General features: G+C 43.7%; 1 protein-coding gene across 1 annotated transcript in view; it reads right to left on the bottom strand.

The window, feature by feature from the left end:
• Nucleotides 1-12,903: 12,903 nt before the first annotated feature.
• AFF2 (ALF transcription elongation factor 2) overlaps nt 12,904-25,057 on the bottom strand; it is a 357,949-nt gene continuing 345,795 nt past the window's right edge. The window contains exons 18-20 of the mRNA XM_055564516.1: nt 23,841-23,893; nt 17,420-17,610; nt 12,904-13,151 (exon numbers count right to left, since the gene is read on the bottom strand). Coding sequence (XP_055420491.1) covers nt 13,030-13,151; nt 17,420-17,610; nt 23,841-23,893 — 366 coding nt within the window. The 3' untranslated portion in view covers nt 12,904-13,029. The remainder of the gene's footprint in view (nt 13,152-17,419; nt 17,611-23,840; nt 23,894-25,057) is intronic.

Below are 25,057 nucleotides of genomic sequence, written 5' to 3'. Positions count from 1 at the left end.
AGGATGTGTTTGGTGGCTGGCACAGGACTCGGTTCAGTGAGTCGAGGCCAAGACTGGGCCAGTTTAGGGGGTGTCTGGGGTGCTTGGAGGCTATCAGGAGGGGACCCCACGTGGAGTCTACCACCACTCCCTGTCACTTGATCCTTCAGGATTCTTTCTGCCACCTGGATGTAGTGAGTTCAAGGGATTGGCCGGGGGTGGGGGGGGGCAGGTGGGGATGAGGGCTTGGGGGGTGGGGGCCTGTGAGTGAGGAAACGGACACGGCCACCAGGTAGCAGTAGCTCACAGCAGGCTTCATCTCGGGGACCCTCTGGCACGTTTTTGTGTGGGGGTGAGGTGTCCCTCACAGGATGAGACCTTCCAGAGGCTTCCAGCTTCCACTCAGGATTGGAAGAAAACAACGGAATTCCCAGGAGGCGGTCAGAGTGTAGGTGGAAGTATCTCAGTGACGTGCTCAGTGCCTTGGGGTCTTTAAAGCCCCGGGGTTTTCCTTATCTAGGGCAATCAGATGTTGGGCAGTTTCTAGGCTCTGTAAAGCATGCTCTCCAAAGGGAAAAATGTGCTTCTCTGTGCTCTACTGAAACAAATGGATGTGTAAAATGTTTGAGCTTTTCATCAGTGGGCTTTTGAGCTAATGAGTTTCAGCCAACAGAACCTCAATGAGGGACGCTCTCCTCCTGCTCCCTGGATTATGCTGTGTCCTCAAAGTCAGGAATTCTGAGAGAATCTCAGCTCACCACCCATCAGCCTCTGCCCAGGTCCAGCCCTGCCCAGGACAGTGTTTCCAGAGAGGTGCAGCTGCTCCTTCTTGGGGCTAACCTCACATCTCTGGGTCACTGCAGGGTCTGTCTTATTTGGGAAATGAGAATATGTCCAAGTGAACTGTGGTCGGAACTATCTGGGAAATTCCTGGAGAGTTACAAAAGCGGGGGACACATTCCCTTTCCTAGAGAAGAGGACTCTGAGCTTGGGTTCCTACCGGATGTTTTCTCTAGGGCACTACAGGCACCATCACCTCCTATTCCCTCTTAACTCTCAAATTCTTCTTCCCCCACCCCAAGGAAGTGGGTAGAATGAAGGGTGGAGAGCCGCCACTAGAAAGACAGGGCTTGAAGGTCATTTCCTGCCTTCCACTTGCCTCCTGGTCCTATGAGTCTCAGTCCCAGTGTAGACCCCCAGTTCACAAGCCACACAGAATCCATCCCACGTGCCAAGGGCCTGGAGAACGCATGTCACTTTCCAAGGTCCATACCTGAAACTTATGGGCAAAATTCCCCCTAAGAAATTACGTAGATCCTACTTGTATCACAGCTAAAGATTTTAGATTTTATTTCCTTTATTAAAAAAGGGGGACAGGGGATAAAATCGCCCACTAAGCCTGAAAGGTGTTTCCTGGAGAAACTCACAAATCTCAACATATTCTTGGACCAAAGCAAGAGTCTCAGTGCTTCCTGCCTCCTCCCACTATGCCTGTGTGGAACATTCTGCCACATCTACCCAGTTGTGGCACAGCCCCAGCCAGCGAGGCAACCAGGTGGCTGCCCCATTAACACCCTCAGGGGTGAAGTTTGCTGACCTTGATAATGGCAGCATGTTGGGGGAAATTCTTTTGGGCAACACAGTCCTCAGAGTTGCCAGGAGGGGATGTAGGATGAGAAACACCTACATTGATGACAGCTTGCTTATCTCTGGAAAGTGGGGAGAATATTGATATTATCAACTCCATTTTGTAGAGGAAGGAAGTGGGGCATAGACAGGTTAAGAGTTTCCTTTATCAGGCAGTAAGAGCCTGACCTAAAATTCCTCTTTCAAAGCCCAGGATACTTGCTCCCCAGGGATGTTCTGTCTCCCTTCTGTGCATACGGGTCACAGGAGTTAAGCCACACCAGGTCTGCCTTCCAAGAGGACTGATTTAAAGCTCAGACAGCCAAAGACCTAACCATGACCCCAACCAGAGCATCCAGCTGGCTGACAAGATGGTGCTCTCTCTTCTATTTGCTACTTCCAAGCATAAGGAGTCCCATCTCACCACCTCTCTCCTGAGCTGCTGTCTCCAGCCAGGTCCTGATCTCAGTCTTCATGGAATGAGGCATTTCTGGAAGACTGGCCCCAAGGCCTTTCCTTTAGAGTCCTCTGACTCTAAAGGACAGTGAGAAGCAGTAGATGGTAATGGTTAAGATCAAGGGCTTTGGGGCCCTACGTCCAAATTCTGATTGTGTGACGTTATGCAAGCTGCTTAATCTTGTGCCTCTGTCTTATCATCTATGGAACAGGAATATAATAGTATTGATACTTATCTCATAGGGTCATTAGAGGATTACATAAGTTAATGTAAGAAAGTGCTAGAACAGGGCCTAGCACACAGTAATCACTACATAAACTGATCAGTTAGCATAATCCCAGTACTCCAATTTTGAAAAATGTCCCTCTGCCTTTTTCTTCCTGGGTCTTCTCTGCACGCAGGCTCACATTTACCTAGGCATGATTATAATTTATGACATCTGTTTTTTCGAGTGAAGGCGAAAACAACTTGGTTGGTCAAGAACAAATTTATACTGTTTAGCTCTATTTACTCAGATTAAATATTTCTTCATTATCTCCTAAGAACAATGCTCATATTTACCGACATTGTGGGCTTCAAATTATGGAAAGAATTCGGAATGCTTGGTGATAGTGTTACAAGCTTCAGTTTCAGCCACAGTTAGCTACAGCAGTGTTCTTACCTGGATTATTTCAGCAGGGTCAGAATATCCGGCCACGCCAAGTGCATTTCACTGGCTCACAGGAAGTTCAACTCAGCTGGTTGTTAATTTCATGTTCACATGCAAGTGCTTTGTGCCGTGTAGTGTCTTAGCATTGCAATTGCTCATTTTGCATGCCCAGGGAAGAGATTCTTTATAAATGAAAATTCTAGGTAGCTGAAACATCCTTGGCACTGCCTGGAAAATGTTAAACATTTTGAAGGTAATAGTTCTAAATGTTTGGCTTTTCTGCCTTAGTAAAAAGGATATACTTAAAATAATTGAACTTTTTCCTGATGACTTGACATCATTATTGTCACCTAAAATGATTGCTTATGCTGCCCTCCCAGGCCAGTGACTGCACTCCTCCACCGGAAATGGCCATAGTCATTGGCTGTGCTTTTAAGTTTTGAGTCTAGCTTTATAATTTAAAAACCATTGCAATTATGACTTTATATTTTGCAAGCCTTTTTGTGCTGTGTACTAGGAACTCAGATAACTAAACACTTGATCATGTTCTCTTCAATGGGCTAGACCAAGGGTCTCTCGTCAAATGAATTGGCTTTGTGAGAGTTATTCTCTTTCCGGCTCTGTTTTAAAGCTGTTGAGGTAATTGGATGGGGGTTGACTATGCCTTAGAACACAAAAGGAGTGGTAATTTGGTACTTATGGCTGGAAAGTCTGTAAGCAGAATCATCTACATGTCTGATATGAGATTTTCATAAAAATTTTATTTTGCATTTTTCAATAATTCAATGCATTGGCAGTATAGTTAATGCCTCTATGAGAAAAACCAACGCGCCAGCTTAGCTAATATAATTTTTACAGAGACATCATGTTGGAAAACAACAAAACTACATGAAAACGTTTGTACACAGAGTTACTGTACTGAGAACAAAGCACCAACAAAATGCCTGTGCGCCACACATTTGAAATGCAAAGCAACACAGGCAGATACAGTTTCCTTCACATAAAGCACATGAAACCAGTTTTGAGGAACCAGGTACCATTTCATTCATTGCTTGATGTTTGAACAGTTACCTTAGTCGATACAGAACATCGGAACTGACTGAAATTCTGATGAGATGAGCATGCTTGTTAAGAACAGTGACAGTCAGTGAATCTGCAATGAGTATGAATATTAGAAATCTGCACCCAAGAAAAAGTGATTCAAAAGCTGAATTGGATTTTGGTAAAACAAAGGAGGTGCTTTGTGAGTGACCATCAAATTTTCATGGCCACTTGGGGTGCCCCCAGTGTGAAAAGGGTCTTTCACTAGGGGTAGAACCTCTCAGGACCAGGCCAGGCTATTTCTGCTGGTTCTGCTCATCTACTGACACGGAGGGAGCCCAGGCCAGGACACTAGCCTCAGGGAATTGAGCTGCAGCTCAAGGGCAAGTTCACACCAACCTTAAGGGCTCAACTCAGCTCAAATGCCGCAGCCTGCATCTTTCTGCCTCCCATTGTATCTTGGCCTTTGGTTTTGTCTTGGAAACTTAGCTGGATTTGAACAGAGCCTCTTGAGCTTCCCTAGTGATTTGGACGGTAAAGAATCCATCAGCAACATATAAGATGGGGGAGACGTGGGTTCGATCCCTGGGTCAGGAAGATCCCCTGGAGAAGGAAATGGCAACCCACTCCAGCATTCTTGCCTGGGAAATCCCATGGACAAAGGAGCCTGGCAGGCTACAGTCCATGGGGTCTCAAAGAGTCAGACAGGACTGAATGACTTTCACTTTCACTTTTTTCCCCTCACAAAGGCCAATGGAATCCATGCAGTTGAGCCATAACACCATGATAATAGCTTCCAAGGGAACAGGAGTTTATATTTCAAATAGCCTTCACATAGCAATGGAGCCATGGCCTTCCTGGAACTGTACAACAATGTTTTTCGAGAAGAAAAAGCTAAAATCCCATGAAGAACAGCAAGCCAGACGTGTTGCACGTGTGTGCCCCCCCCCACACACACAGACAAAGATGACATGTTCTATGTGGGCAACTCTGGCTAGCCACAATTGTCCAGTGACACAGTGCTGGCGAGCCCCCCCGCCACCCCCCCCCACACACAAAGCATATGATGACAATTAAATTCCCTTTTGTATCCTGGTTACTCAATAAATATTTCCATGACACTTAAATATACAAACTTTCTGTTTAAAATATGCATGAAAATGTCTTCTTATTTTCAAGAAGGAGAGAAAGTTTTATAGAGTCACATCTTCATTTACAACATGTGGGGGGATTATCTCTCTGGTTTTTATATACAGGCTAATGTGAATGTGAGGCGATACTTCAAATGAGCACACAAGACAGGAATATGCCTCTAAGATACAAAGCAAACACACACGCTGTAGACCAGGCAGAAGACACCCCTGATAAGTCTCGGGTGTATTTTTCAAGTTTCAGTCAAATGAGTACTGGAAAAACATGGAGTCATTTGTTAAACTGCATTAGGTCTCAAACGATGTTAGAAAAGTGCCCTTTGGTTCTTCAGTGTGGGGCGTGGAAGGGCCACAGAGATAGGGAATATTCCTCTTTGAAAACCCATCAATGTCTGCTTAGACTCAGACTTCATTCCTGGCCTGATCTGATGCAGATTTGCAAAAGACTCCAGATTTAAATATTTTAACAAGGGAAGGAGAGGGGAGAGAGAAAGAGAGGGAAGGACGGGAGAAATACACAGTACGGTCAAAATATTTCTTCAGTCAGTAATAACAAACCCCTTCAAAATTAAAAAAAAAAAAGGAAAAAGAGGAAGAAAAAAAAAGAAAAAGATGAACCTAAAATAAAACCACCTTGACTGAAGAGTTCTGGGAAATTTCTGGAACAGAAATTTGTGCTTTACATTTATCATGGTTACAGCAACATCTGAAAATGTTTGCCATCGCCAGGCCTCCAGCTAAAGTTCATTGAAAAATCCTGATGTAAAGTGTCTCATCTGCCTGCAGCCACTGCACTTGCTCCAAAATGGCATCGTCAAGGTCACAACACTGCTCCACAAAGTTCTACAACCGGACAAATGAATTCAACAGATGAGTATTTATACTGCCATATGATAATGCAGTTGTTATAATATCACGGTTTCAGAATACAGCATGCCTCTCCAGGTGGCATGTTTGAAATCAGAACACCTATTTTTATTAATCTGTTATGTCTTAAAAGAAAGAACAAGTTACAGTTGAGAAGCTCACATTGAATTCAACTATTCATTTGTTTAGAGACAGAAAGAGCCCAAGCAGGAAAGTGAAAGCCAGAGCCAGATAAGCGAGACAGAGAGAGACAAGGAACAGCCACAGCCACCACGATCACCAGCACAGAACAGAACAGAAACCAGTGTCTTCTTGAAGGAGCCTATGGATATGGCAGTCAGCCCATCAAGTGTGCTTAGGGGAAGAATCTGAGGGATCTTCTGGTCCCCAGGGGCATTCTGAGCATGGTAGCTCCACCAGGCTCACTTTTAAAAGGTTTATTTTATCCAAAGACAACACTACATCAAACCATTTTTAGAAGCATTATTTATTCTGAGTAAAACAGGAATAAAAACAGCTATTTGTGGAATTGAACAAATGTGGGGGATTTCATCTCAGATGTTTCCCTTTCTAAAATACCCAGAGAGTAGAGTCATCCAGGAAGAAAACTACTTGACAAACTGTCTTGAGGCAGAATCAATCTCATTTGTAATATTTGTGGGTGAATATGATTGATTCATGAGGATGGTTTTGAAATAGAAAATCACTGGATGATGATGAAGACATTTCTAGCTCTCTGTCTCCATGCAAACTGGTCCACGGCCTTGGGGGACACCAAGTCCCCATGTGAGTGTGATAGCAATTAACCAGACCCAGATGGGACCATACCCAGTCAGGACAAATGTTGCAGGAATACCATGAGGGGCTTGAAGAACCCCCTGCTCAACCATGTTATCATGCTGGTCACAGGAAGAACTGCAGAGGCAAGGGAGATAGAGAGGGGCCAGAAAGAATGCATAAAAGATACGGGTATCCTTCAGGGCTAACACTTGACTGTGGACACAGGCCCAGACAGATCATGGAAATGTTTAAAGAAAAATAGGATTTTACAGCAAGTTCTTCAACCTTTCTAGATACAAACCTCTTATTAACTGTAGAAGATTCATGGGACCAGGAGAAGAGGTCCTTTGAGACTTTCTGTTCTACTCTCAGTTGATTTATGGTGAGGTCTAATTTGAAAAAAAAGATTTTGTGTGTGTGTGTTTTTAACAAAAACCTCGTTGTCTTAGAAAAATACACTGCACTTTATGTCTTCTTGTTTGTCACTGCTTTCTTTATATTGGGTAGAAAAGGGAATTGTTTTGCTTTGGATGATAATTTCTAAATATTAATCATGAAACTGATCCAGGAGACATTTTAGTTTTATTTCAGAGCAAGGATAGTAAATAGATACTTTAAAATTAAAACATATGCTAAATAACTTCAATTACTAACAGCAAAAGCAAAAACCTTCTGAACAACAACAGGGAGATGGCAGAATTACTGAGTTGCCATATAGTAAGAAAACAACACAGTGCATTTTGAATTGTGCTTTCTCCACAGAGGGTCTAATGTTTTCTAACTAGATGAAGGCTGTCATTAGTAGGAGCAATAGTAAATCATTTATCCAAGTGACACTTACAAGTTTGAAGTACTACTTGGGCATTTTAATAATAATAAAATGATAATAATGAAATAATAACAATACTCACCTATCCTTATTTTTAACCAACCATGACAGTTTTCTAAGCACTTATTTCACTTCCATTTTACCTTGCAGATGTGGAGACGACCCACATACTCCTGCCAATGCATCTGTGCTTTGGGCTCAAGAGGGCTTCATTCTCTCCAGCTTAAAACCCACACCTCCAGGGTCTCATCATAGACTATCCACATTTCCTAGAAGATTGACCCATATTTGAAAATGATGTAATAGTTTGTCATTAAAGTGTGTGTGTGTGTGTGTGTGTGTGCACAGAACATAAGTGTGAACTCTGAGACCCTTTGATTGGCTGCAATCAGTTCTGTGTCAGAGCTGGTTTGCCTGATCTCCCAACTTCGCGTCTATCTCTTTCCAACTCTGTGTTCAGTGACGTGGCTGGAAATAGGCTATGGTGGGAGCGGTTACACCACGGTGATTAGCAAATGCTACAAATCAACTGCTTTCTGTTCTCAGAGAGCTTGTTAAACGTTTAAGCAATGGATCACTGGTAGCATGTTGAGCAGATCAAAGGAGAAGCTAACTCTGGATCTGGGCAACATGATACCAATTCAGCCTCTTTGGGGGTTTCCCCAAGGCTGCTTCCTGCCCAAGGGCTCCTCTCCCACTGATGTCATAAGTACTGCAGAACCACAGAAGGGCACCAGCATCTGGGGGGTGGGCATTTGGCTGGCCTTGTGCACCCTGCTGGACCCTAGGCTCTGAGATGTTTCTCCTATTCAGAGATACAAGGGTGATGCAGGCCAGAACTGAACAGGTTGCAGTTCTGATTAAGCACCTGATCTGGCAGCTGGCTTCATGCTGCAGAGGCTGGAGAATAATGATACCCTCAGTAGGAGCACACTAGTCCCAGCTACAAGCATCCACAGGGACATTCTTTCTTCACAAGGGTTCCCAGTTGGTCTGCACGTGGCACCTGACCAGCAAGTGCTGGTGGGCCCTGGGGGTGCTCCCTGCAGCATTGAGCCAGGGGCCTGGCAGCAGGCTTCCTGTGTTCCCCCTTCCCTCCTCAAAGTCTGGTACAAATCGAAGAGCCAACAAAATTGAGGTCACTGGCAAAAGAGTTTGAAATTTTGAATGATTTTTATTAAACACCATTAGTCTACACTGCACAGTTAATGAAACAGCAAAGCTCCAATCTCTTAGAACGATGATTGATCATGGATCGGAACAGCAGTTCTGTGTCCCCTAAACCCATGGTGAGCCTCATGGAGTCATTACCATCTCAGGTCAGAAGCAGAAAGGGGCAAGAACTGCAGCCTGGTCTGGAAGGGCTTCCCTACCCTCTAACCCCCACCCCACCCCCTCAGCCCTCCCCACAATGCAATTTTCTTTGAGTTGATGGATTACAGACAGAAACATGATGCTCTTGGGAAAGGGGGCTTCTAGGCTTGTGAGGAGGAGAATGGAAAAGGAATTCATACTTTTTCTTTCCCCGAAAATATCAGATGGTAGGATTGATGTCTGAGACCAGCCTGTCCGATTAGCCTCCTGCCAGGGTCATTGCTGATTATCAATACACAGATGCCAGTTCTGTTGTTGGAGTTTGCGAACACCAAAGAGCAAATGAATCAGAGTTTCATTATGAGAATAAGGCTGTGCGAGTGGAAATGAGAACAACAACAGCAACAACAACAACAACGATAACGACGACGAAGAAGAATTTAGTCTGCCAGTCGCACAATAGAGCAAGCGACACCGGGCTCCATATTTTTTCCCCACAGAACTGAATCTGGGGGCATGGAATCGACCCATCCATTCAATGCTGTGTAGCGCTAGTGTCTCGCTACACATTTTCTCAATGGGGAGGGTGATGCTTCTCTAAGCAAGCAGTTCATTGCCTTACTGAGTAGTCCTACCCAGTGATCCAGTTTGGTGTCTCCCACCTGCCAGCTCGTGCAGGTGAATTTTATCATGTCTACTGAGAAATATGTGAGGACTCCACCCCCACATCTTATAGATTCTGCCTTCAGAAATGCTTTCCAACTTCAACCTCTGGGATGCAAATTTCAATAAAACACAATCCAAATTAAATAACTTTGAGAAAGATATTGAGAGGACAAGTATCTTCCCAATGAAGACCCAGTCCAACACACCTAGTAAGGTGCTGTTCAAAGGAAAATTCATCCATTTGGAAACTCAACAAAACACATTTCAGCCAATGGTTTCGAATTGAGCAACTTGGTTATCGACCAGAGATTTGAATCATTTAATGTCATTACATGGAAAAAAGGCATCCCAACCTCAAGTCTTTGAAAAGTTAGCAGCAGCTAATCTGCTTTTCCAATTCTGTCATCCAAATAGAAAACTACTAGCATTTTCCCAATGAGATTATTAAGTAATTAACAGTCTACAGGCTGGCTAACAACATGCTCACGGCTAAATTCTACCCCGAGGAACACACTAGTATACTCTTTTCAAATTAATCCTACCTACTGAACTCAGGCAGTAATATGACAAAACCACTAAAAAATCCAAGGTTAATTAAAATACAAAGCCAAGCCAATATCATAACATAAACTTGTCAAACTCTCTGTGGTTGGAGCTTGGGTGACAAGTGAAGGCATAGTGGTGGCCCTATGTGGGTCCCGTTTGCAGGGCTGAGATCCTTTTGTGACTTGCTCGCTCGGTGGAGCTGCCCATTTCTTTGCCCATGACCCTAACTCCATGTGCTTTCTGTGAGATGTGTCTCATCAAGCCTCCATCACAGTCTGAAGCAGGATCTCTCACCACCATCCACATGTCTCATATCTCTCCCACAAACTGGTACACTGAAGAGATTTACTTGACAAAATATTATTTCAGTCCCTCAAAATGCTGCACACCTACGACACACATCACCATTTACAACGTGATGAAAAGAGTGCCTAGAAAACAGCAACAATCCTTAATCAGGAAACTGAAAGATGTCTCATCTCCAGGGAGAGGAAGGCAATTCATCCTCCATGTTTAATTGGTTTCTGCTTTACAAATGGGTCTGCTAAATAATCAGGTGGTGATCCTGAGCTTGCCTGTCAGGTTTGATCATCGTGCTGCTGATCTGGACACACTTTACACTCAGCCACCAGAGGTGACACGTCAGGCAGCAGGCAGGCTGCTCTGCTGTCTCCCTGTTATGTGTCAGGTAGGTAGAACGACTCACTGAAACTAGAGATACGAGTCTTTCATCCATGAGGCAATATACTTCTATTCCCAGGAAACTGTCCCTGTCTAGTTCCTGGAGGTTGAATTTCAAGAAGAATCTACTCATAAATCCATGATGGTCTAGGATCATGGCTAGATTGAACATGCAAGCCAGACCAGTGGGCTTCATTATATAGTCATAGTTAGGCACTCCACCTGGTAAGCCGTGGGAAACAAACAGAGACCTTGAGTCGCTGCAGAGCCACCAGCTTCATCTGTGTGACACCCACTTTGGGTATCTGGAGTCGTTCATAGGATCATGCTCCTCACTTAAGAGGTTCAGAAAAGATTTCTTTTGGGTTGCATTGGTCAGTGTGTGTCTGTGTGTGTTAGGGTTGAGGCTGAGACTGCCAACGTCCAGCTCAACCACACTGGGGGCATGAAAAGTGCGGGGTCAGCTGCTTGGATGCTCCCAGCTGTCGTCTTCACAACGTGGCCTCAGCCACTGGAAAACAACGTCCACAGCCCTTATAATACCACAAAGGGCCTTCAGCTCAAAGATGACCAGAGCGGAGCTCAAATCTGGCTCTTTTGCAACTGGGGATAATAGCTAACCTTGACAGTGAGAGTGTAGAGGGGATCCTTTGCTATTCCTATCACTTGCATGACTTGCTTTCAAAAATCATACAAGTTTGCATCTTTTATGGGCATGTATCTATTATTTATCTGGTCATAACTCAGTGAAAAGAATCCAATAACTCAGCTGATGAAAGGCTACATGGAATTAGATACCAGCAGGTAATTACAAGGAACTAACTAATGTATGGATAGTTTTTACCATGTGTGTGGGATTCTTCTAGTGGGTTGGAACCCCAAAGATGATATTTACATTGTGATGTTTAGGGACACAAAATGAATGCAGAGGATCAAAAGGGGTGGGAATAGTCTCAAGTGACTCTGGAATATCTCCAAATCAACGGAACTGTTCCCCATCTTCAGAGCTCTTTTAAAACCACCCTAGGGTGAAGCACTACCCCAGCTCATTTTTTGTTAAAAGACTAGCTACAACTTAAGAGAGTTTGGAATTTTCATTGGGATTTTCATGGAAATGATTCAAGATAATATAGATGAATAAAGTCAGTGATTGTATTTCAGTGAAAAGCTAATGAGCCAAAATCAAAAGAAACAAAAGAAAAAGGAAGAGAAAGGTAGAAGAAAACAGAAATAAGTCAAAAAGAAATTCTGTAAAATAGCAAATGTGATAATAATTGGGGAAGTCCATATTTTAAAGCCATTAGGAAGCAAACTGTATATGACTACTTCTAGTAGTGAGAACTTGACTTTGGTTTCCAGAGATTTGAGCAAAACACAGTTAAAAAAAAAAAAAAGTCCTGCCAGTTATGGACCCACCAATCAACTGCAAAAGAGGCAGAGGTGTGCATTCCCTGGACAGTTGCCAGAGCCCTCTCATCTCCCATCTCTAAACTGGGTTGTAGCATCTAGGCTACTAGGGCATGCACCACTGAACTGCCCTTCAAAGGAGAGGTTTACACAAAGAGAATCACGGGTGAGGATTTACATTTCAAATCATGGAGTTCAAAACGACTTATGCCAGCTGATGCCTTAAAGTTGTTGATATAAATGTTGCCACTCCTTCACATCCTTGACATTTTTCAAATAGAGAGTCAGGAAAGGGATACTAACTAAAAAGTCCTCTGGCTGCATGCCAGAGTACCGTTCCAGAGTGGCATTGCTGTGCTCATGAATTTTCTTAACACTCTTAACTTTCTGATGTTGCTAAAATATCTAACCAGTGGGTTTCAACAATGAAAATTCTCATCTGAAAAGTGAGTCTGTGGGAATCACAAAAGTTTAACAACGGATACTGAAATACGTTCTTATCTAGACAGAACAGCACAGTTTGGGGAATGGCTACTGCTGAAAATTTGAATCTTTGCAGGTCCTCTGTGTCTGCGTTCATACATAGACATATACATGACATATGACATATATATATATACACACACACACACACACACACACATATATGTATATATATATATATATATATATATATGACATTTTGTTTCACTTCTCAGGAACCTGTTCTCACAATTGCTTTCCATTCTTTCTTTTGGGTAGTGTGGGCCTAAAAAAATACTGTAGGGACTGTCATTCCATCAAGCACAAAATGATGGTGGGATCTGTGAAATGCATAGAAAATACAGAAAAATGACTAAGTGATAAAAGATACACTGCTCTGAAGGTGTAGTGTCCACTTACAATGACTTCTGTTTTTCACAGATATCAAAAGAAGCATCAAAACAAACATAATCAAAGAGAACTTTCCCAAATGAGTGGAGTTCCACCAGTGCCCATCGGCGCTCTGGTAGAGGTAGCATGGTGGGTGGCGAGGCTGGAGATGGGGGCGCAGCCACTACAACAAGTGGGCATCGATGCGCAGCCAGCACAGTCCCTGGCGAACGTAGCGGACGAGATTGGTCATGCTGCTGTGCTGCGTCAGGGGCCCCATCAACGTGTCCAGATCGCCAAAGAATTCTGAAAATCAGAGCAGACCTTAGTCAGGCCTTTAAATGACAGTAGGGCCATAAGCAGCACCCCAAGCACACAGGCATTGGATGAGTTATTCTTGGTTCATTCATTCATTCATTAGACATCAATTTCCAGAGTACCTACAAGGTGATCCAAACTTCATATGGATATTAAGCACTATGGTTTTAATCTTTTGTTAGCTACCCAAACTCCATAGCATAAATCATGTCTGTATTACTGTTATTAAGAAAACACAAACTCACTCAAATCTGTTAATTCATAGTAAGTTGTTTTCAAATTACTATACATTTTCTTAGACTGTGACCTCTAAAAATACAGTACAATCCTGTGGAGGTTTGTGAGATACACACACATCTATCACAATATGCATATATTACACATAAAATATATTTGCCTATATATTTACATATATGTTTATAGAAACATATATAATATTTATAAATTGAAAATCTACACATAAAGTTATATATCTAAATTTGTTTTATAAAAATATTGAATTTATATTTTTATATATTATAACTTTATAGTTAGAAAGGTGTCTTTATACAGAAAATGGTATATGATACCAAGCTGTTTCTCATTCTGTGTGTTATGCAATTGAAAATACTCTCTTTTCCTTTTGTCTAAATGAAATAACTTCACTGATGTTTCTTGGCTTGATGTAGATATAACCAGTGAGCCTGGACCACCATTAGCACCATCGGTATCTAAGGCCAAGCCACTGTCTAGGAGGCATCTGACTTGGTTCGTCTTATTCCTTTAGGGAAAGAAAATAACCTGTAAGGATCTGTCACACAGCAGGTCCCCTGGCCCCCTGGGACATGGATGGTAAGAGTGCCTTGCTGATTCCCCCGCCAGCTGACTCAGGCAAGGAACAGCACTGAGCACCCCCTGCCACTAAGCAGTGGGACCAGAGTCTCAGCCTGTCTGCTTTGGGGTAGGGTGGGGGGAATATATTGGAAAAATTCTTTGATGTTCAGAAACCAGCTAGGCTTCTCCTTTGTATGTCTGAATTGATTGGGCTGACACTGTATCGATCTCCATGAGAAGCAGGCTCTTGTTCATGACAAAATGGCTCCTATGCTGGCTGGGGGTGAGGTATCATTGCAGAGGGAGAGGGAGGAGGTGTTGGAGACTACCCTAAAGTGGTTGGGATGCTCTCCTGCCTTCTTGTCAAGCAATTTCCATGCATGGATTATGTGTGCTTGATTGCTCAGCAGATGGTGTTTCACTAAACAATGCATTGATTTTTCATGTTATATATAACATATGGGCTCCTTCTCCATGTATCAGGTTCATTTGATTATGTGATACTGTTTAACCTATACTATGCAATAAAAGTAATTTCTGCTGATAAAGGAGTGAATTATTTTGGGCACTGAAAATACCTTCTTCTGTAATACAATATTAAGGGAAATGTTAAAGGATCCAGTTGCTGTTGAATGAATGTGAATGAGATGCCCCTTGGGTATTCTGCACACAGCTCATGGTGGTATTCTTAACTAAGTACCCAGGTCACCATTTTAATAAATGCTTCAAGTTGGCAGCTGGGAAGATAGGGAACTGGGCTTCTAGAACAAAGGCCAGAGGGCAGAATCAGCCCTATTGGCCCATCTTCTGCAATGAGCCATCTGCAGCTATACAGGCACACAGACAGGGGGCAGGGGTGGAGACCTTCCACTGGAACAGCCAACCTCAGCAATTTCTACTGCATGACTGGGTGGGAAAAGGTGCACATACATGGTGGTCTCTGGGGGGAGGAGAGTTTCACTCAAAAAGGAAGCGCCTCAGTTTCCACATATCTATGGGGACAAGACAGATGTGGGAACTCCCTCACTCTGAGCAGCTCAGAAATGACAAAGTGTGTGAAACTCAAGGCCGCAAAAAGAAGATTCCAAACTAGGTCCTCTGTCCAGGTCCCTGAACAGCCTCTGGACCATGCTGGCGGGGTGCAGTGCATTTATGCTGGTGGAGTGATGGAATCATGTTGACTCAGTAGTACGCAGGGACTTGAACAACTCCCTGACACAGGTGCTGAAGACAAGATGAGTACCATCTCAATCAAACATCAGCCCAGCCACTACAGTGCTCCTGGGAAGTTCTGCAGTGAATTTAGAAGGAGTTACTTTACCAGATTTGAAAATGTATGCAATTATGAAGGAAATCCATAAATATTGAACTGCCCTCCAGTTACCAGTGCAACATAAGACACAGAAGAGTGGAGGAAGATAAGCTAGGCAAGGCTTGAGATGCTTATGCCTTCATGAGCAATTCTAGAACTCGTGGACTGGCCTACTTGTCTGGGCCAGTTGTCTTTGGATTTCCAGAAGCTGAGGGAAAGTTAAGAACTGTCTCTTACTCAGATAACTGAGAACTCACTGAAGGTTTCTGAGGATGCATTATTAATTCTGCCCTCTAGATGGGCAGTGCATCCTGTAAGTTAACAGCTCAAACTCTGAAATCTGACAGTTCTTCATTCAATTTATGCTTTTAATATGATGAGCTGTGATATCATGGGTGAATTTCTGAACCTCATTGAGCCTCAGTTTCTACATCTAGGAAATGGGGATAAATGCGATGACAAATGATAAAACAAAGTACAGCGCCTGACATATAGAAATTGCTGCATGAACACACAGAAACAACACATGCACATAACCCCAGGACTCTGTTAATAGTTGGGTCGAGGGTTGAAGTCCCAAATTATGGAATATGCTTTGATAGCCACAGAATCTGAATTATATGTCATCATATGGAATAAGGAAAGAGAAAGAAATATTTGTAGGATTTCTACCTTGCACTTGATATTTTATGCTAGGTGATTGACAATCTTGTTTTATTCCACCCATCTCTTATCATCCTTGTGGGTAGTTTCATTGTCATCCTGTCTTCATTATATCCATTATAGAAATGGAAGCTCGGGAGTAGCTCACGGATTTCAGTAACTGTCTGAGGTCACCCAGCCAGTAACTGACACAATTCAAGCTTAAATGATAAGGCTTCAAAATCTGCACCCTTTCTAGTTCTGTGGGACTGTTTCCCCACCTGCTGAGTGATCCCACAGTAGAGATGCAGCCAGGAGAAGGGGCCAGTAACTCATAGGAACTTCCCTCTGCATCCCAGTGGCCTGCAGCCCCAGCCTGTTTCCATGAAATCCCTGTTACTGCCTGGGACCCAAGCCCACTCCATGCAGCTTGTACCATGTCAGGTCCTGGCAGGAGCCACCAGTGTGTGTGGGCCATGAATTTTTGTCTGTATCTGGCCAGATGTTTCTGTTGCTCTAAAACTAGGCTACTCTTTGCAATCTGATCTGAAAGACCCACATCTGTCCCCACCTTAGCTACAGTGGGTCTTTTGCTAACTGCTGCTCCAGAATCATCAACGTCCACTGAATGGCCAGGGCCAAAGTATGGTTTCTTTGAACTTACTATCTTCATTAGGATAGTGAGACTTCAGGGTGAACCTGGGTGGCAGCTAGGATCACAGATGCAGCATGAGTGGTGGAGGACCACTGACTCACCCTCTGGTGAAGCAGGGTCCTCCTTGCATTTGTTTTGCAGCAAACCTCATGTGTTCTCACGAACGGGGCCCTGATCTTTCATCCAAAGTGTCAGTGGGTGAAAAACACCAGCTGAGCCTTGACTCTGGTTTCTGAATGCAAGCCACATTATCAAGTGCCCTGGAACTGATGATTATTATCTCCAATAATTAAAAAAAATATATATTTCGGCTGCACCATGCAGCATGTGGGATCTAGTTCCCTGACCAGGGATTGAACCTGGGCCCCTTGCATTGGAAGCTCAGAGTCTGAACCACTGGACCACCAGGGAAGCCCCTGGAGCTGATGAATATAATGAAGATAGAAGGCTGTGGTGCTACCTCACTTCTCTTAAACAAAAAAAAAAGCCAATAGTATCTTGATCCCAATTAATTTGCAAATCATTCTTTTTTGCTTTGCTTTGTTTCTCTATGTTGATCCTTATCATTGAGTGAAAATCTGGAAAAGACATTTGACAATACATCATAATTCATGTGACTTTAAGTTTTAAAGGAGACTTGAGTCTAGATCTTTTCACTCTCTTCACAAAAACTGGTCACTGAGTCAACCCTGATCTCACCCTCTCTTCCCTCATCTAGCCTTAGAAATTAGACCAACAGAAAGAGAAGGTCATCATGAGAAACTCAAGCCCTTCAAAGCAGGTTGAATCCACCATGGCCCGAGAGCAACCAGTTGAACAGATCAGCATACTTACCTTTGTTCTCTCTCGTCAGTTTGTCAGCCATGTCCCAGTGTTCATAGCCCCGTAACACGTTGCTCGTGATGTTGACGTGGCTGGCGGCCATGTGGTGAATGCGCTGTGGGATGGTGACTGGGCCGTTGTTACAGTTCCCCATTGTGTTGATGGGAGAGACGTTGTTGAGAGACACTGGGGATGGAGTATTCCTGGGGGATGGGAAGAGACAGGCCTTGTTAGGCTGCTAGGGGAGAGTGACAATAGCATTTGAGCCCTGCCTCATACCGGGACCTTTTGAGGACGTGATTTGCCACAGTGAGGTTTGGCATGGTGAACACCTATGAAGCTTGCTCTCGCATCCCACCAGCTCTTCTCAGAGGACATCCTACAGCTTTCACCCACACAGTAGTTTTCCCTCTCCCCACTGTTTCTGCTTCATCAGACCAACCCACCCAGGGCTACAGTGCCAGGCTGTAGAAAGAGCCATCCTTCTTCTTTTCTAACTTTAAACACAGAAGTCTGACTGCCTTTGGCAACCATTGATGACTCTGTGCATGTTGCTACTTTGTTTTAAAATACCAGAGAGAGAGCTGGGTGAATCTTTCTCTGGCATTAATTCTACCCACAAATGTAGCTCTTACTTTGAATACATATAACAAGTCTTTTGATGTTACAGAGAAAGAATCAGCTCAGAGTTATGATGCTTTCTCTACCTGCTGCCAGAATGGATATTGGCACTTAGAAAAACTTGATGTGCTATATTGGTCTGTTATCAAAATGTTTTGTGGAAACCACAGTGACAGTTTGCTCCAAATACAGTCACCACAATAAGCAAAGTATGATCCTTAAAAGGCCCCCAAGGAGCAGTAGTAGGGAAGCTGGAAATAAGTAAGATTCTGAATATCACTTTAGGATTCTTTAAGACCTGCTACAGGATGGCTGTTAATTGCTGACAGTTCACCTGCAGACTGGGTTATAAAGAAATGTCTTGGGAATTCCTACTTTGGGCAGTATCATTGTTTGGAGGTAGATTTTTGTTTAATTCTTTAATATCAGTAACAAGAAGTCACCTGCTGGCTGCACTTTGCATGGAGGGCAAGGACTTAGGTCATGGACAGTCCCAAAGGCTGGGTTGCTGCCTGTACCTACCAGCCAGGTCAATATACATCTCTGCTCTCCCCATCTTCTTTCAAACCTGGCTTTGAATGCCCAGTAAAATGCACACTTTATTATGATTGATCATTTGGGGGAGTAACAGAAATGGGAGAAAGCTGTTTCTGGGACTCCTTCTTCCTCCAAACACACTCCTCCCATCATCAGGAACCTTCTCTCACTCTCCCTCCCCTTTACCAGCCACTTGTTGCCAACTACATTCCAGGGTGGCTGTATTTCTCAGAGCCAACCTGCTCCTAGAATACATGTGCACCCTGACATGCACCCATAGAAGATTTGAGGGAACAGCTACCCCCATGTACCAAAATGCTGAAGTGGGGATGACTCAATCTGGGAGCAACTGAACTGATATGGTCACCTGAGATTCACACAGGCTGTCCCTCATGAGAGCTTTGGTCCACTTCTACAAACAGAGTATATCTTCTGGTATATTCTAGTATGAGGGTTAAAGTGAATCCCCACAATTGCTCTGCACTTGTGTGATGTAGAGGGTGTGAAGGTTTGCCTGCTCTGTTTATAACTTCTGAGATGTGTGATACTTCTTGATGTAAAGATTTATTTTCAAGGTAGGATGGGGACAGAGGGATCGTTAAACTCAGGGACCTGGGCACAGAAGGTTAACATAAAAGCAGTGAATGCTGGAGTTTTTTTTTTCATGGCAGATTGGAAATGCTATTATCTAGTCTCTCCCCTTGGAGAAGGCAATGGCACCCCACTCCAGTACTCTTGCCTGGAAAATCCCATGGATGGAGAAGCCTGGTAGGCTGTAGTCCATGGGGTCTCTAAGAGTCGGACATGACTGAGCGACTTCACTTTCATGCATTGGAGAAGGAAATGGCAACCCACTCCAGTGTTCTTGCCTAGAGAATCCCAGGGACAGGGGAGCCTGGTGGGCTGCTGTCTATGGGGTTGCACAGAGTCAGACACAACTGAAGCGACTTAGCAGCAGCAGCAGTCTCTCCCCTGTCCCCGCCCCAGTGGTGGTCATTAATCCTTAAATGTCAATTTACAGCAAGAAAGGAAAATGTCCTCATTTATAATCTCTAGAGAAGATCACAAACATTGAGATGGGGACCATGTGGTGCTTGCCATGTGGTGCTTGAAAAGTTCTGGAATCCCAGGGACTGAGACTCCAGCCTGGGGCTCCTGAGCCCCTCCCCTTGCTGGAGCCTTCATGGACTGCAAGAAAAGGCTAGATTCAATGATTTCCAACTATGCCCAGAAATCCCAAGGGGAAACACATCACCTCTGTTTACCTCATATTTCCTGAAAAGGCCTTTTCAGTTTATAACATTGAGGAGCTAGTGAGGGGCTTTCTTTCCTTTCCACTTGGTGCTTTCTTTTGAATAATCAGTGGTGGAGGCGAGGAGAATGAGGGCATGGTTTGCCTTTGGTCATGACTGACCTGATATGAGGCTCCGTGAGCTGATCTGGTGTGGAGAATGCCTGAACTCCCAGAACACCACTTCATACACGTGAAATCCATCAATCAAAGCCTGCCTAAGACAGTGCTCCTCTGGCTGAAAGGGCTGTTGCAGTACTCCTCTTAGTGTGCCTTCAGCTCCATCTTGGCTCTCCCCACAGCTGGGGCTTCATTCTTGAGTTCTCCCTCTGTGGATCTGCTTCAGATTTTATGCTTTTCTTCATGTCCACGGCACATGGCCATAAGTGTGCACACACCAGCACAGGCTTCCACCACCCACAGCACGAGCACTCTAGATTCCCACCATCCTCTCTTGCCTTCCAGCCACACTTGCCCCCTGCTGCCCCTGGTAGTCACTAGCCACGCCCCTATCTAAGAAGGTGGTGGTGTCTGGCTGCTTGGAATGCACTTCCCCCAGGGATCTGCATAGCTCATTCTCTCATCATCCTTCCCTAATGTCCCTATTGAGGATCCTCCTCCCCCAAGCCAAGCAGCCCTTTCTCTTCCCCTTCCTTGTTTTAATTTCCTCTATGACGTTTATCATTTAGGATATGCATTCTTTTTCTACTGTCTTTTTCTTCCGAAAGAATGTGAAATAGACAGGAATTGTCTATTTCATCCAGTGCCATTCCCAGCATATAGAACGGTGCCTGGTATACATAACATGTACTTAATACCAGTGAGATAAGTGAATGGAGTGCCTTCCAGTGATCTCTCTGTTATTATATGGTATCCACTACGTATGAGGTGCTCTGGAGAGGGAAGAAAAATAATGTAGAGCAGCACATGGATAGGGGATAAATACTTTGGTAAAATGCCTGGCAGAGTGTCTCATACACAGTAGGCAGGCAATAAATCTTTGATGAATTAAAGAATGAGCAATTCCTTATTGAAAAGAGCAAACAGTCTAATGGGGAGAAGAATCCATTAATTTCTGGCAAACTAGGATAAGTGCCAAAAGTGACGTGTAGACCGAGAGCTGTGGGAGTTCTAGGGGCAAGATCACTTATGTTTCCCAACTTAAAAAGGTAATAATGATAACAAAACATGGCAGTGGCAACAACTGCTATTTGTTAAAGTTGCTGTGCACCAAGCATGGTGCTCTGGGCTTCACTGATTATTATCTCTAAGCCTCATGACAACTCTGTGGGTGAGTTTCTGCTGTCACTGTTTCACAGATGACAAGAGGGCTCAGAAAAGATCACTTCCTTTTTTGAGAGCCACACAGCAGATGGCCAAAGAGCTGGGATTTGAAAGGTCTGTTTTCCTGCAAAGTCCATTTTCCTTCCATTCCGCTAACTTACCTCCAAGTCCTACCTTCTCTCTACTAGGTTTCCCTTGATGTGGGTGTCCACCTCGAGCTCACCCTTGAGTCCATGTTGGCTTGTTCCTACCACACTCCCCGGGCTCTTCCCATGTTTGCACAGGCACAGCCCTCCCTAAGCTTGGGGAGAAGTTTAGCTTCATAGAAATGTTCCCTCCAGTGACAACCAAAACTCTTTGCAGTCCTTTTATTGGCCAATGTCCCCAACAAGGGGAGATATCTCTTCTCTTCAGACCCTTTCGATATAGCACCCAAGGCCTCCAGTGTACTGAAACAGCTCGTCTAAAGTCCTCAAATGGCCTTGTTCTTTCCTCCTTTCATAGCCTTCTTTTTTATTCTCTCTGGGTGACATCTGAGACTGCTGTCCCTCCCTTTTCTAGCATCTCCACGATGTGGTTACCATGACTCTCTATTGGGACTGAAAGCACTGGTGCACCCCCTGTTTCTGCATGGCCTGTGAGCTACAAATGTTTTGAAAAGATGAACATATGCAATCAATTTGATGAATGAGAACACTACATTTGAACCCCAAGAACACAAAATTCTATTTTTGCAAAATTCCTTTCTTCTCCTTAACAGACTTGTATTCTAAAACTGCTATTATATTCTGAATTTCATCAGTAAGATTTTTGTGGAAACTTATTTTATCTCATATTCTTTTTACGTAACAACCTCAGTTTTTTTCTGGACTGGCAAAGCCCCAAATGTGTATTATCTGGCTCTCTGCAGCAAAGATTTGCTGACCCCTGCTCTATCTCGAGTAGGTTTTTCTTCTTCTTCCAACTTGTTCTTTGCACTGTCTTCACAGTCAGGGTCAGGGGAGGCTTCTTCTGGAAGGATCGTGAGAGGTCTGGTGTGGGGCCAACCATCCTCATCCACTGGGGGATGCAGGCTATAGTGTTGCTAGCAGGCAAAGAAGCCCTCCTTGGCCACCCAGGGAAGCCCAAGCTCTCTTTTTCTTGGGTGTCCACAGAACTTTGTTCAGATATGTCCCCTCCTGCCACTGGACCGCGTGCTTCTGGAGTACAGGGAGCCTATGGCATTCAGTGCATCCCCAGCCTCTCATAGGGAAATGCACCCAAAGTATGTGCTGAATGAATGGGCTGTAACCCCTGGGCAACCGTTTTGAGTTGCCTCATTCAAAAGCTCTCTGACCTACCAAAAGGAGTGTGCTTTCTTCAGATAGAAGCTGCTTTAAAAAATCATTTCAGGAGGCTTTTAATGTGACTTCACAAGCTTAGAATGTGTTTGAGTTCTTTCTGTAGAATTAAAAAACTTTTTCCCAGTGATTCTTGAATGGGTGCTTACCTGAATTTGCCCTTGCTTTACTCCGTGTTCAGAGAAAACAGCTTTCTCTGGGCCTGTGGTCTCGCTTTTGTCCATCAATATAAGAGAGAGACCTAATTCAACAATTTAAACGGTACTTCCTTTCAATAGAGTAATTGAGTTGGCGCATAGTTTTTAATGGATCTGTTCCCTCATTCTGAATGTTTTTTATGATCTTAGAGTTCACAGTTCCACTCCTTTGGGAGTGTGCTTTGTAGATATTTATAAAGCGGCAAAGGAGACTATTTCACTGTTCAAGAAAGTGTTTTGATCAGAGACATAAGAATTTTGAAGTGGTGAAAAATGGGGGGAAAAGCAGCTCTTTTCAAAAGAATACATCTACTGGTGCAAAGTGGGCTTGCAGTGGTCAGAGAGGTATTGGACTCAGGAGAAATGAATGCTCAGGTAAGTGTGGGCACACAGCTAGTTCAGGGCTGAGACAAAACTAGGATTCTGAATTGCCCTCTGAAAAGGAACCTCTCTTCAGAGGAGGCTCCGATGTCATTGGGTCTGGCCTTTCATTGCAGAGAGAAGGGGCTCTCTTAACTTTCATCCTGGGAACTGAGGGCAGCCTTGGGCCTGGGTCAACTGGTTTACCAGCTCCCACCCTGCTGCTGGAGGGCTCAGCTCCTCCAAGCAGATACGGCTCTAAGGACAGCTGTGGAGTGGGTGAGTTCATTGAGCCTCAGGCTGGCAGTAGAGTAGATGCTTTTATATTTTAGGGCAGAGTATTTTAGTATTAATATAAAAATCATCATGAAGGCTCAGATAATTGGCTGACGAAGTGCCTTCACATTTTCAGCACTATTATGCCTTCGGTTTTATTAAAGCACTTACCATATATCAATGAATATTTCATTGGTCTTTCATTACTGAGTGAATCATTGAAAAATCACTTCAGTGGAGGTAACTCTACCCTGCCTCCCCGAAATGGCATGGTGCTTGCCATCTCATTAACTGATATTTTTATGGCCATCATTTGGCTTAAAGATCAAATAGTGAAAGAAATTTGGAATCACATCATGTTAAAATTTTCTGTCCTACCATTAGCAGAAACCTGACTAGAATTCTGTGTGCACCCAAATTACTGTAATCTCAGAATTAACCTTTGTGCCTGGCTTGTCAATACCAAATATTTGGGGTCTATTCAATCACTAATTTTCATGAAAAAGCAATTTTCAGAAGATACTTACTTTCCATTGCCTACCCATGGAGATGGTATCTGAGCGACTTTTGAAGCATTTTGCTAAAAGAGAGAAACAGAGAGGGAAATGAGGACATCTATTTTGTGTTTTATTAATTCAGAAACAGATGGAAGTGTGATTTAGAGTACATTAATATTGATTGCAGCATTTTGGGATGCCTCCTGTTTCGTTAGCAGAGCTGGGATGTATGTGCACGTCAGCACACCACGATGCACACTCGATGAAAATAGCTGGTTAGGATAATTAGTGGGCTCCAATCAGGACCATGAAAGTCACTTGATGAAAGATCTTATATACTAAAAGGCCCAGTGAAATCAGACTCAGTTCTCCAAGAAGTGGTTTAATTATCCTCATCTGAAATTTATTCTGCAAAACAAGCTCTTCAGAGTACAGACAAGCTTTTCACCTTTAGCTCCAGTTGCAAACTTTTTCCCTGGGATGCAAGTTGGCTTATCATTTCTAAAATGCCAGGAACTGGCCAGAACCAAGCAGCCTTTGTGTGTGTGTCTGTGTATCACTCGGATTTGCTGTCATCACATGCATATCCTCATGGCTGACGGTTTTCCCTGTTGAGCAGTGTAACCGGCCCAGGGCTGCCCCGCAGTGGAATGCTAAACCTTCTTTTCCCTCTGATGGGCCAGTTTAAAGAATGGGCCTCCTTGAAAAGGGAACCCTCCTACGCTGCTGGTGGAAATGTAAATTGGTGCAGCCACTATGGAGAACAGTATGGAGGTGCCTCAAAAAACTAAGAATAGAATGGCCATATGATCCAGCAATCCCACTTTGGGGCATATAGCAGGAAAAACATCTAATTTGAAAAGATACATCCATCCCTATATTCACAGCAGCACTATTTGCAGTAGTCAAGACATGGAAGCACACCTAAATGTTTGTTGACAGAGGAATGAATAAAGAAGATGTGGTACATATATACAATGAACTATGACTCAGCCACTGGCAGCAACATGGATGGACCTAGGGATCAACATCATACTAAGTGAAGTAAGTCAGAAAGAGAAAAACAAACACCATATCACATCTCTTATATGTGGAATCTAAAATGACACAAATGAACGTATCTAAGGACTAGAAATAGACTCACAGACATAGCGAATAGACTTGTGGTTGTCAAGGGGGAGGGAGTTGGGAAAGAGAAGGAATAGGAGTTTGGAATTAGCAGAGGTAAACTATTATAAATAGGATGG

This window comes from Bubalus kerabau, chromosome X (assembly GCF_029407905.1).
Source record: "Bubalus kerabau isolate K-KA32 ecotype Philippines breed swamp buffalo chromosome X, PCC_UOA_SB_1v2, whole genome shotgun sequence".
In the NCBI taxonomy this organism is placed as follows: domain Eukaryota; kingdom Metazoa; phylum Chordata; class Mammalia; order Artiodactyla; family Bovidae; genus Bubalus; species Bubalus kerabau.
Note: the sequence above shows the minus strand (reverse complement) of the source record. Positions and strands in the feature narration are given on the sequence as shown.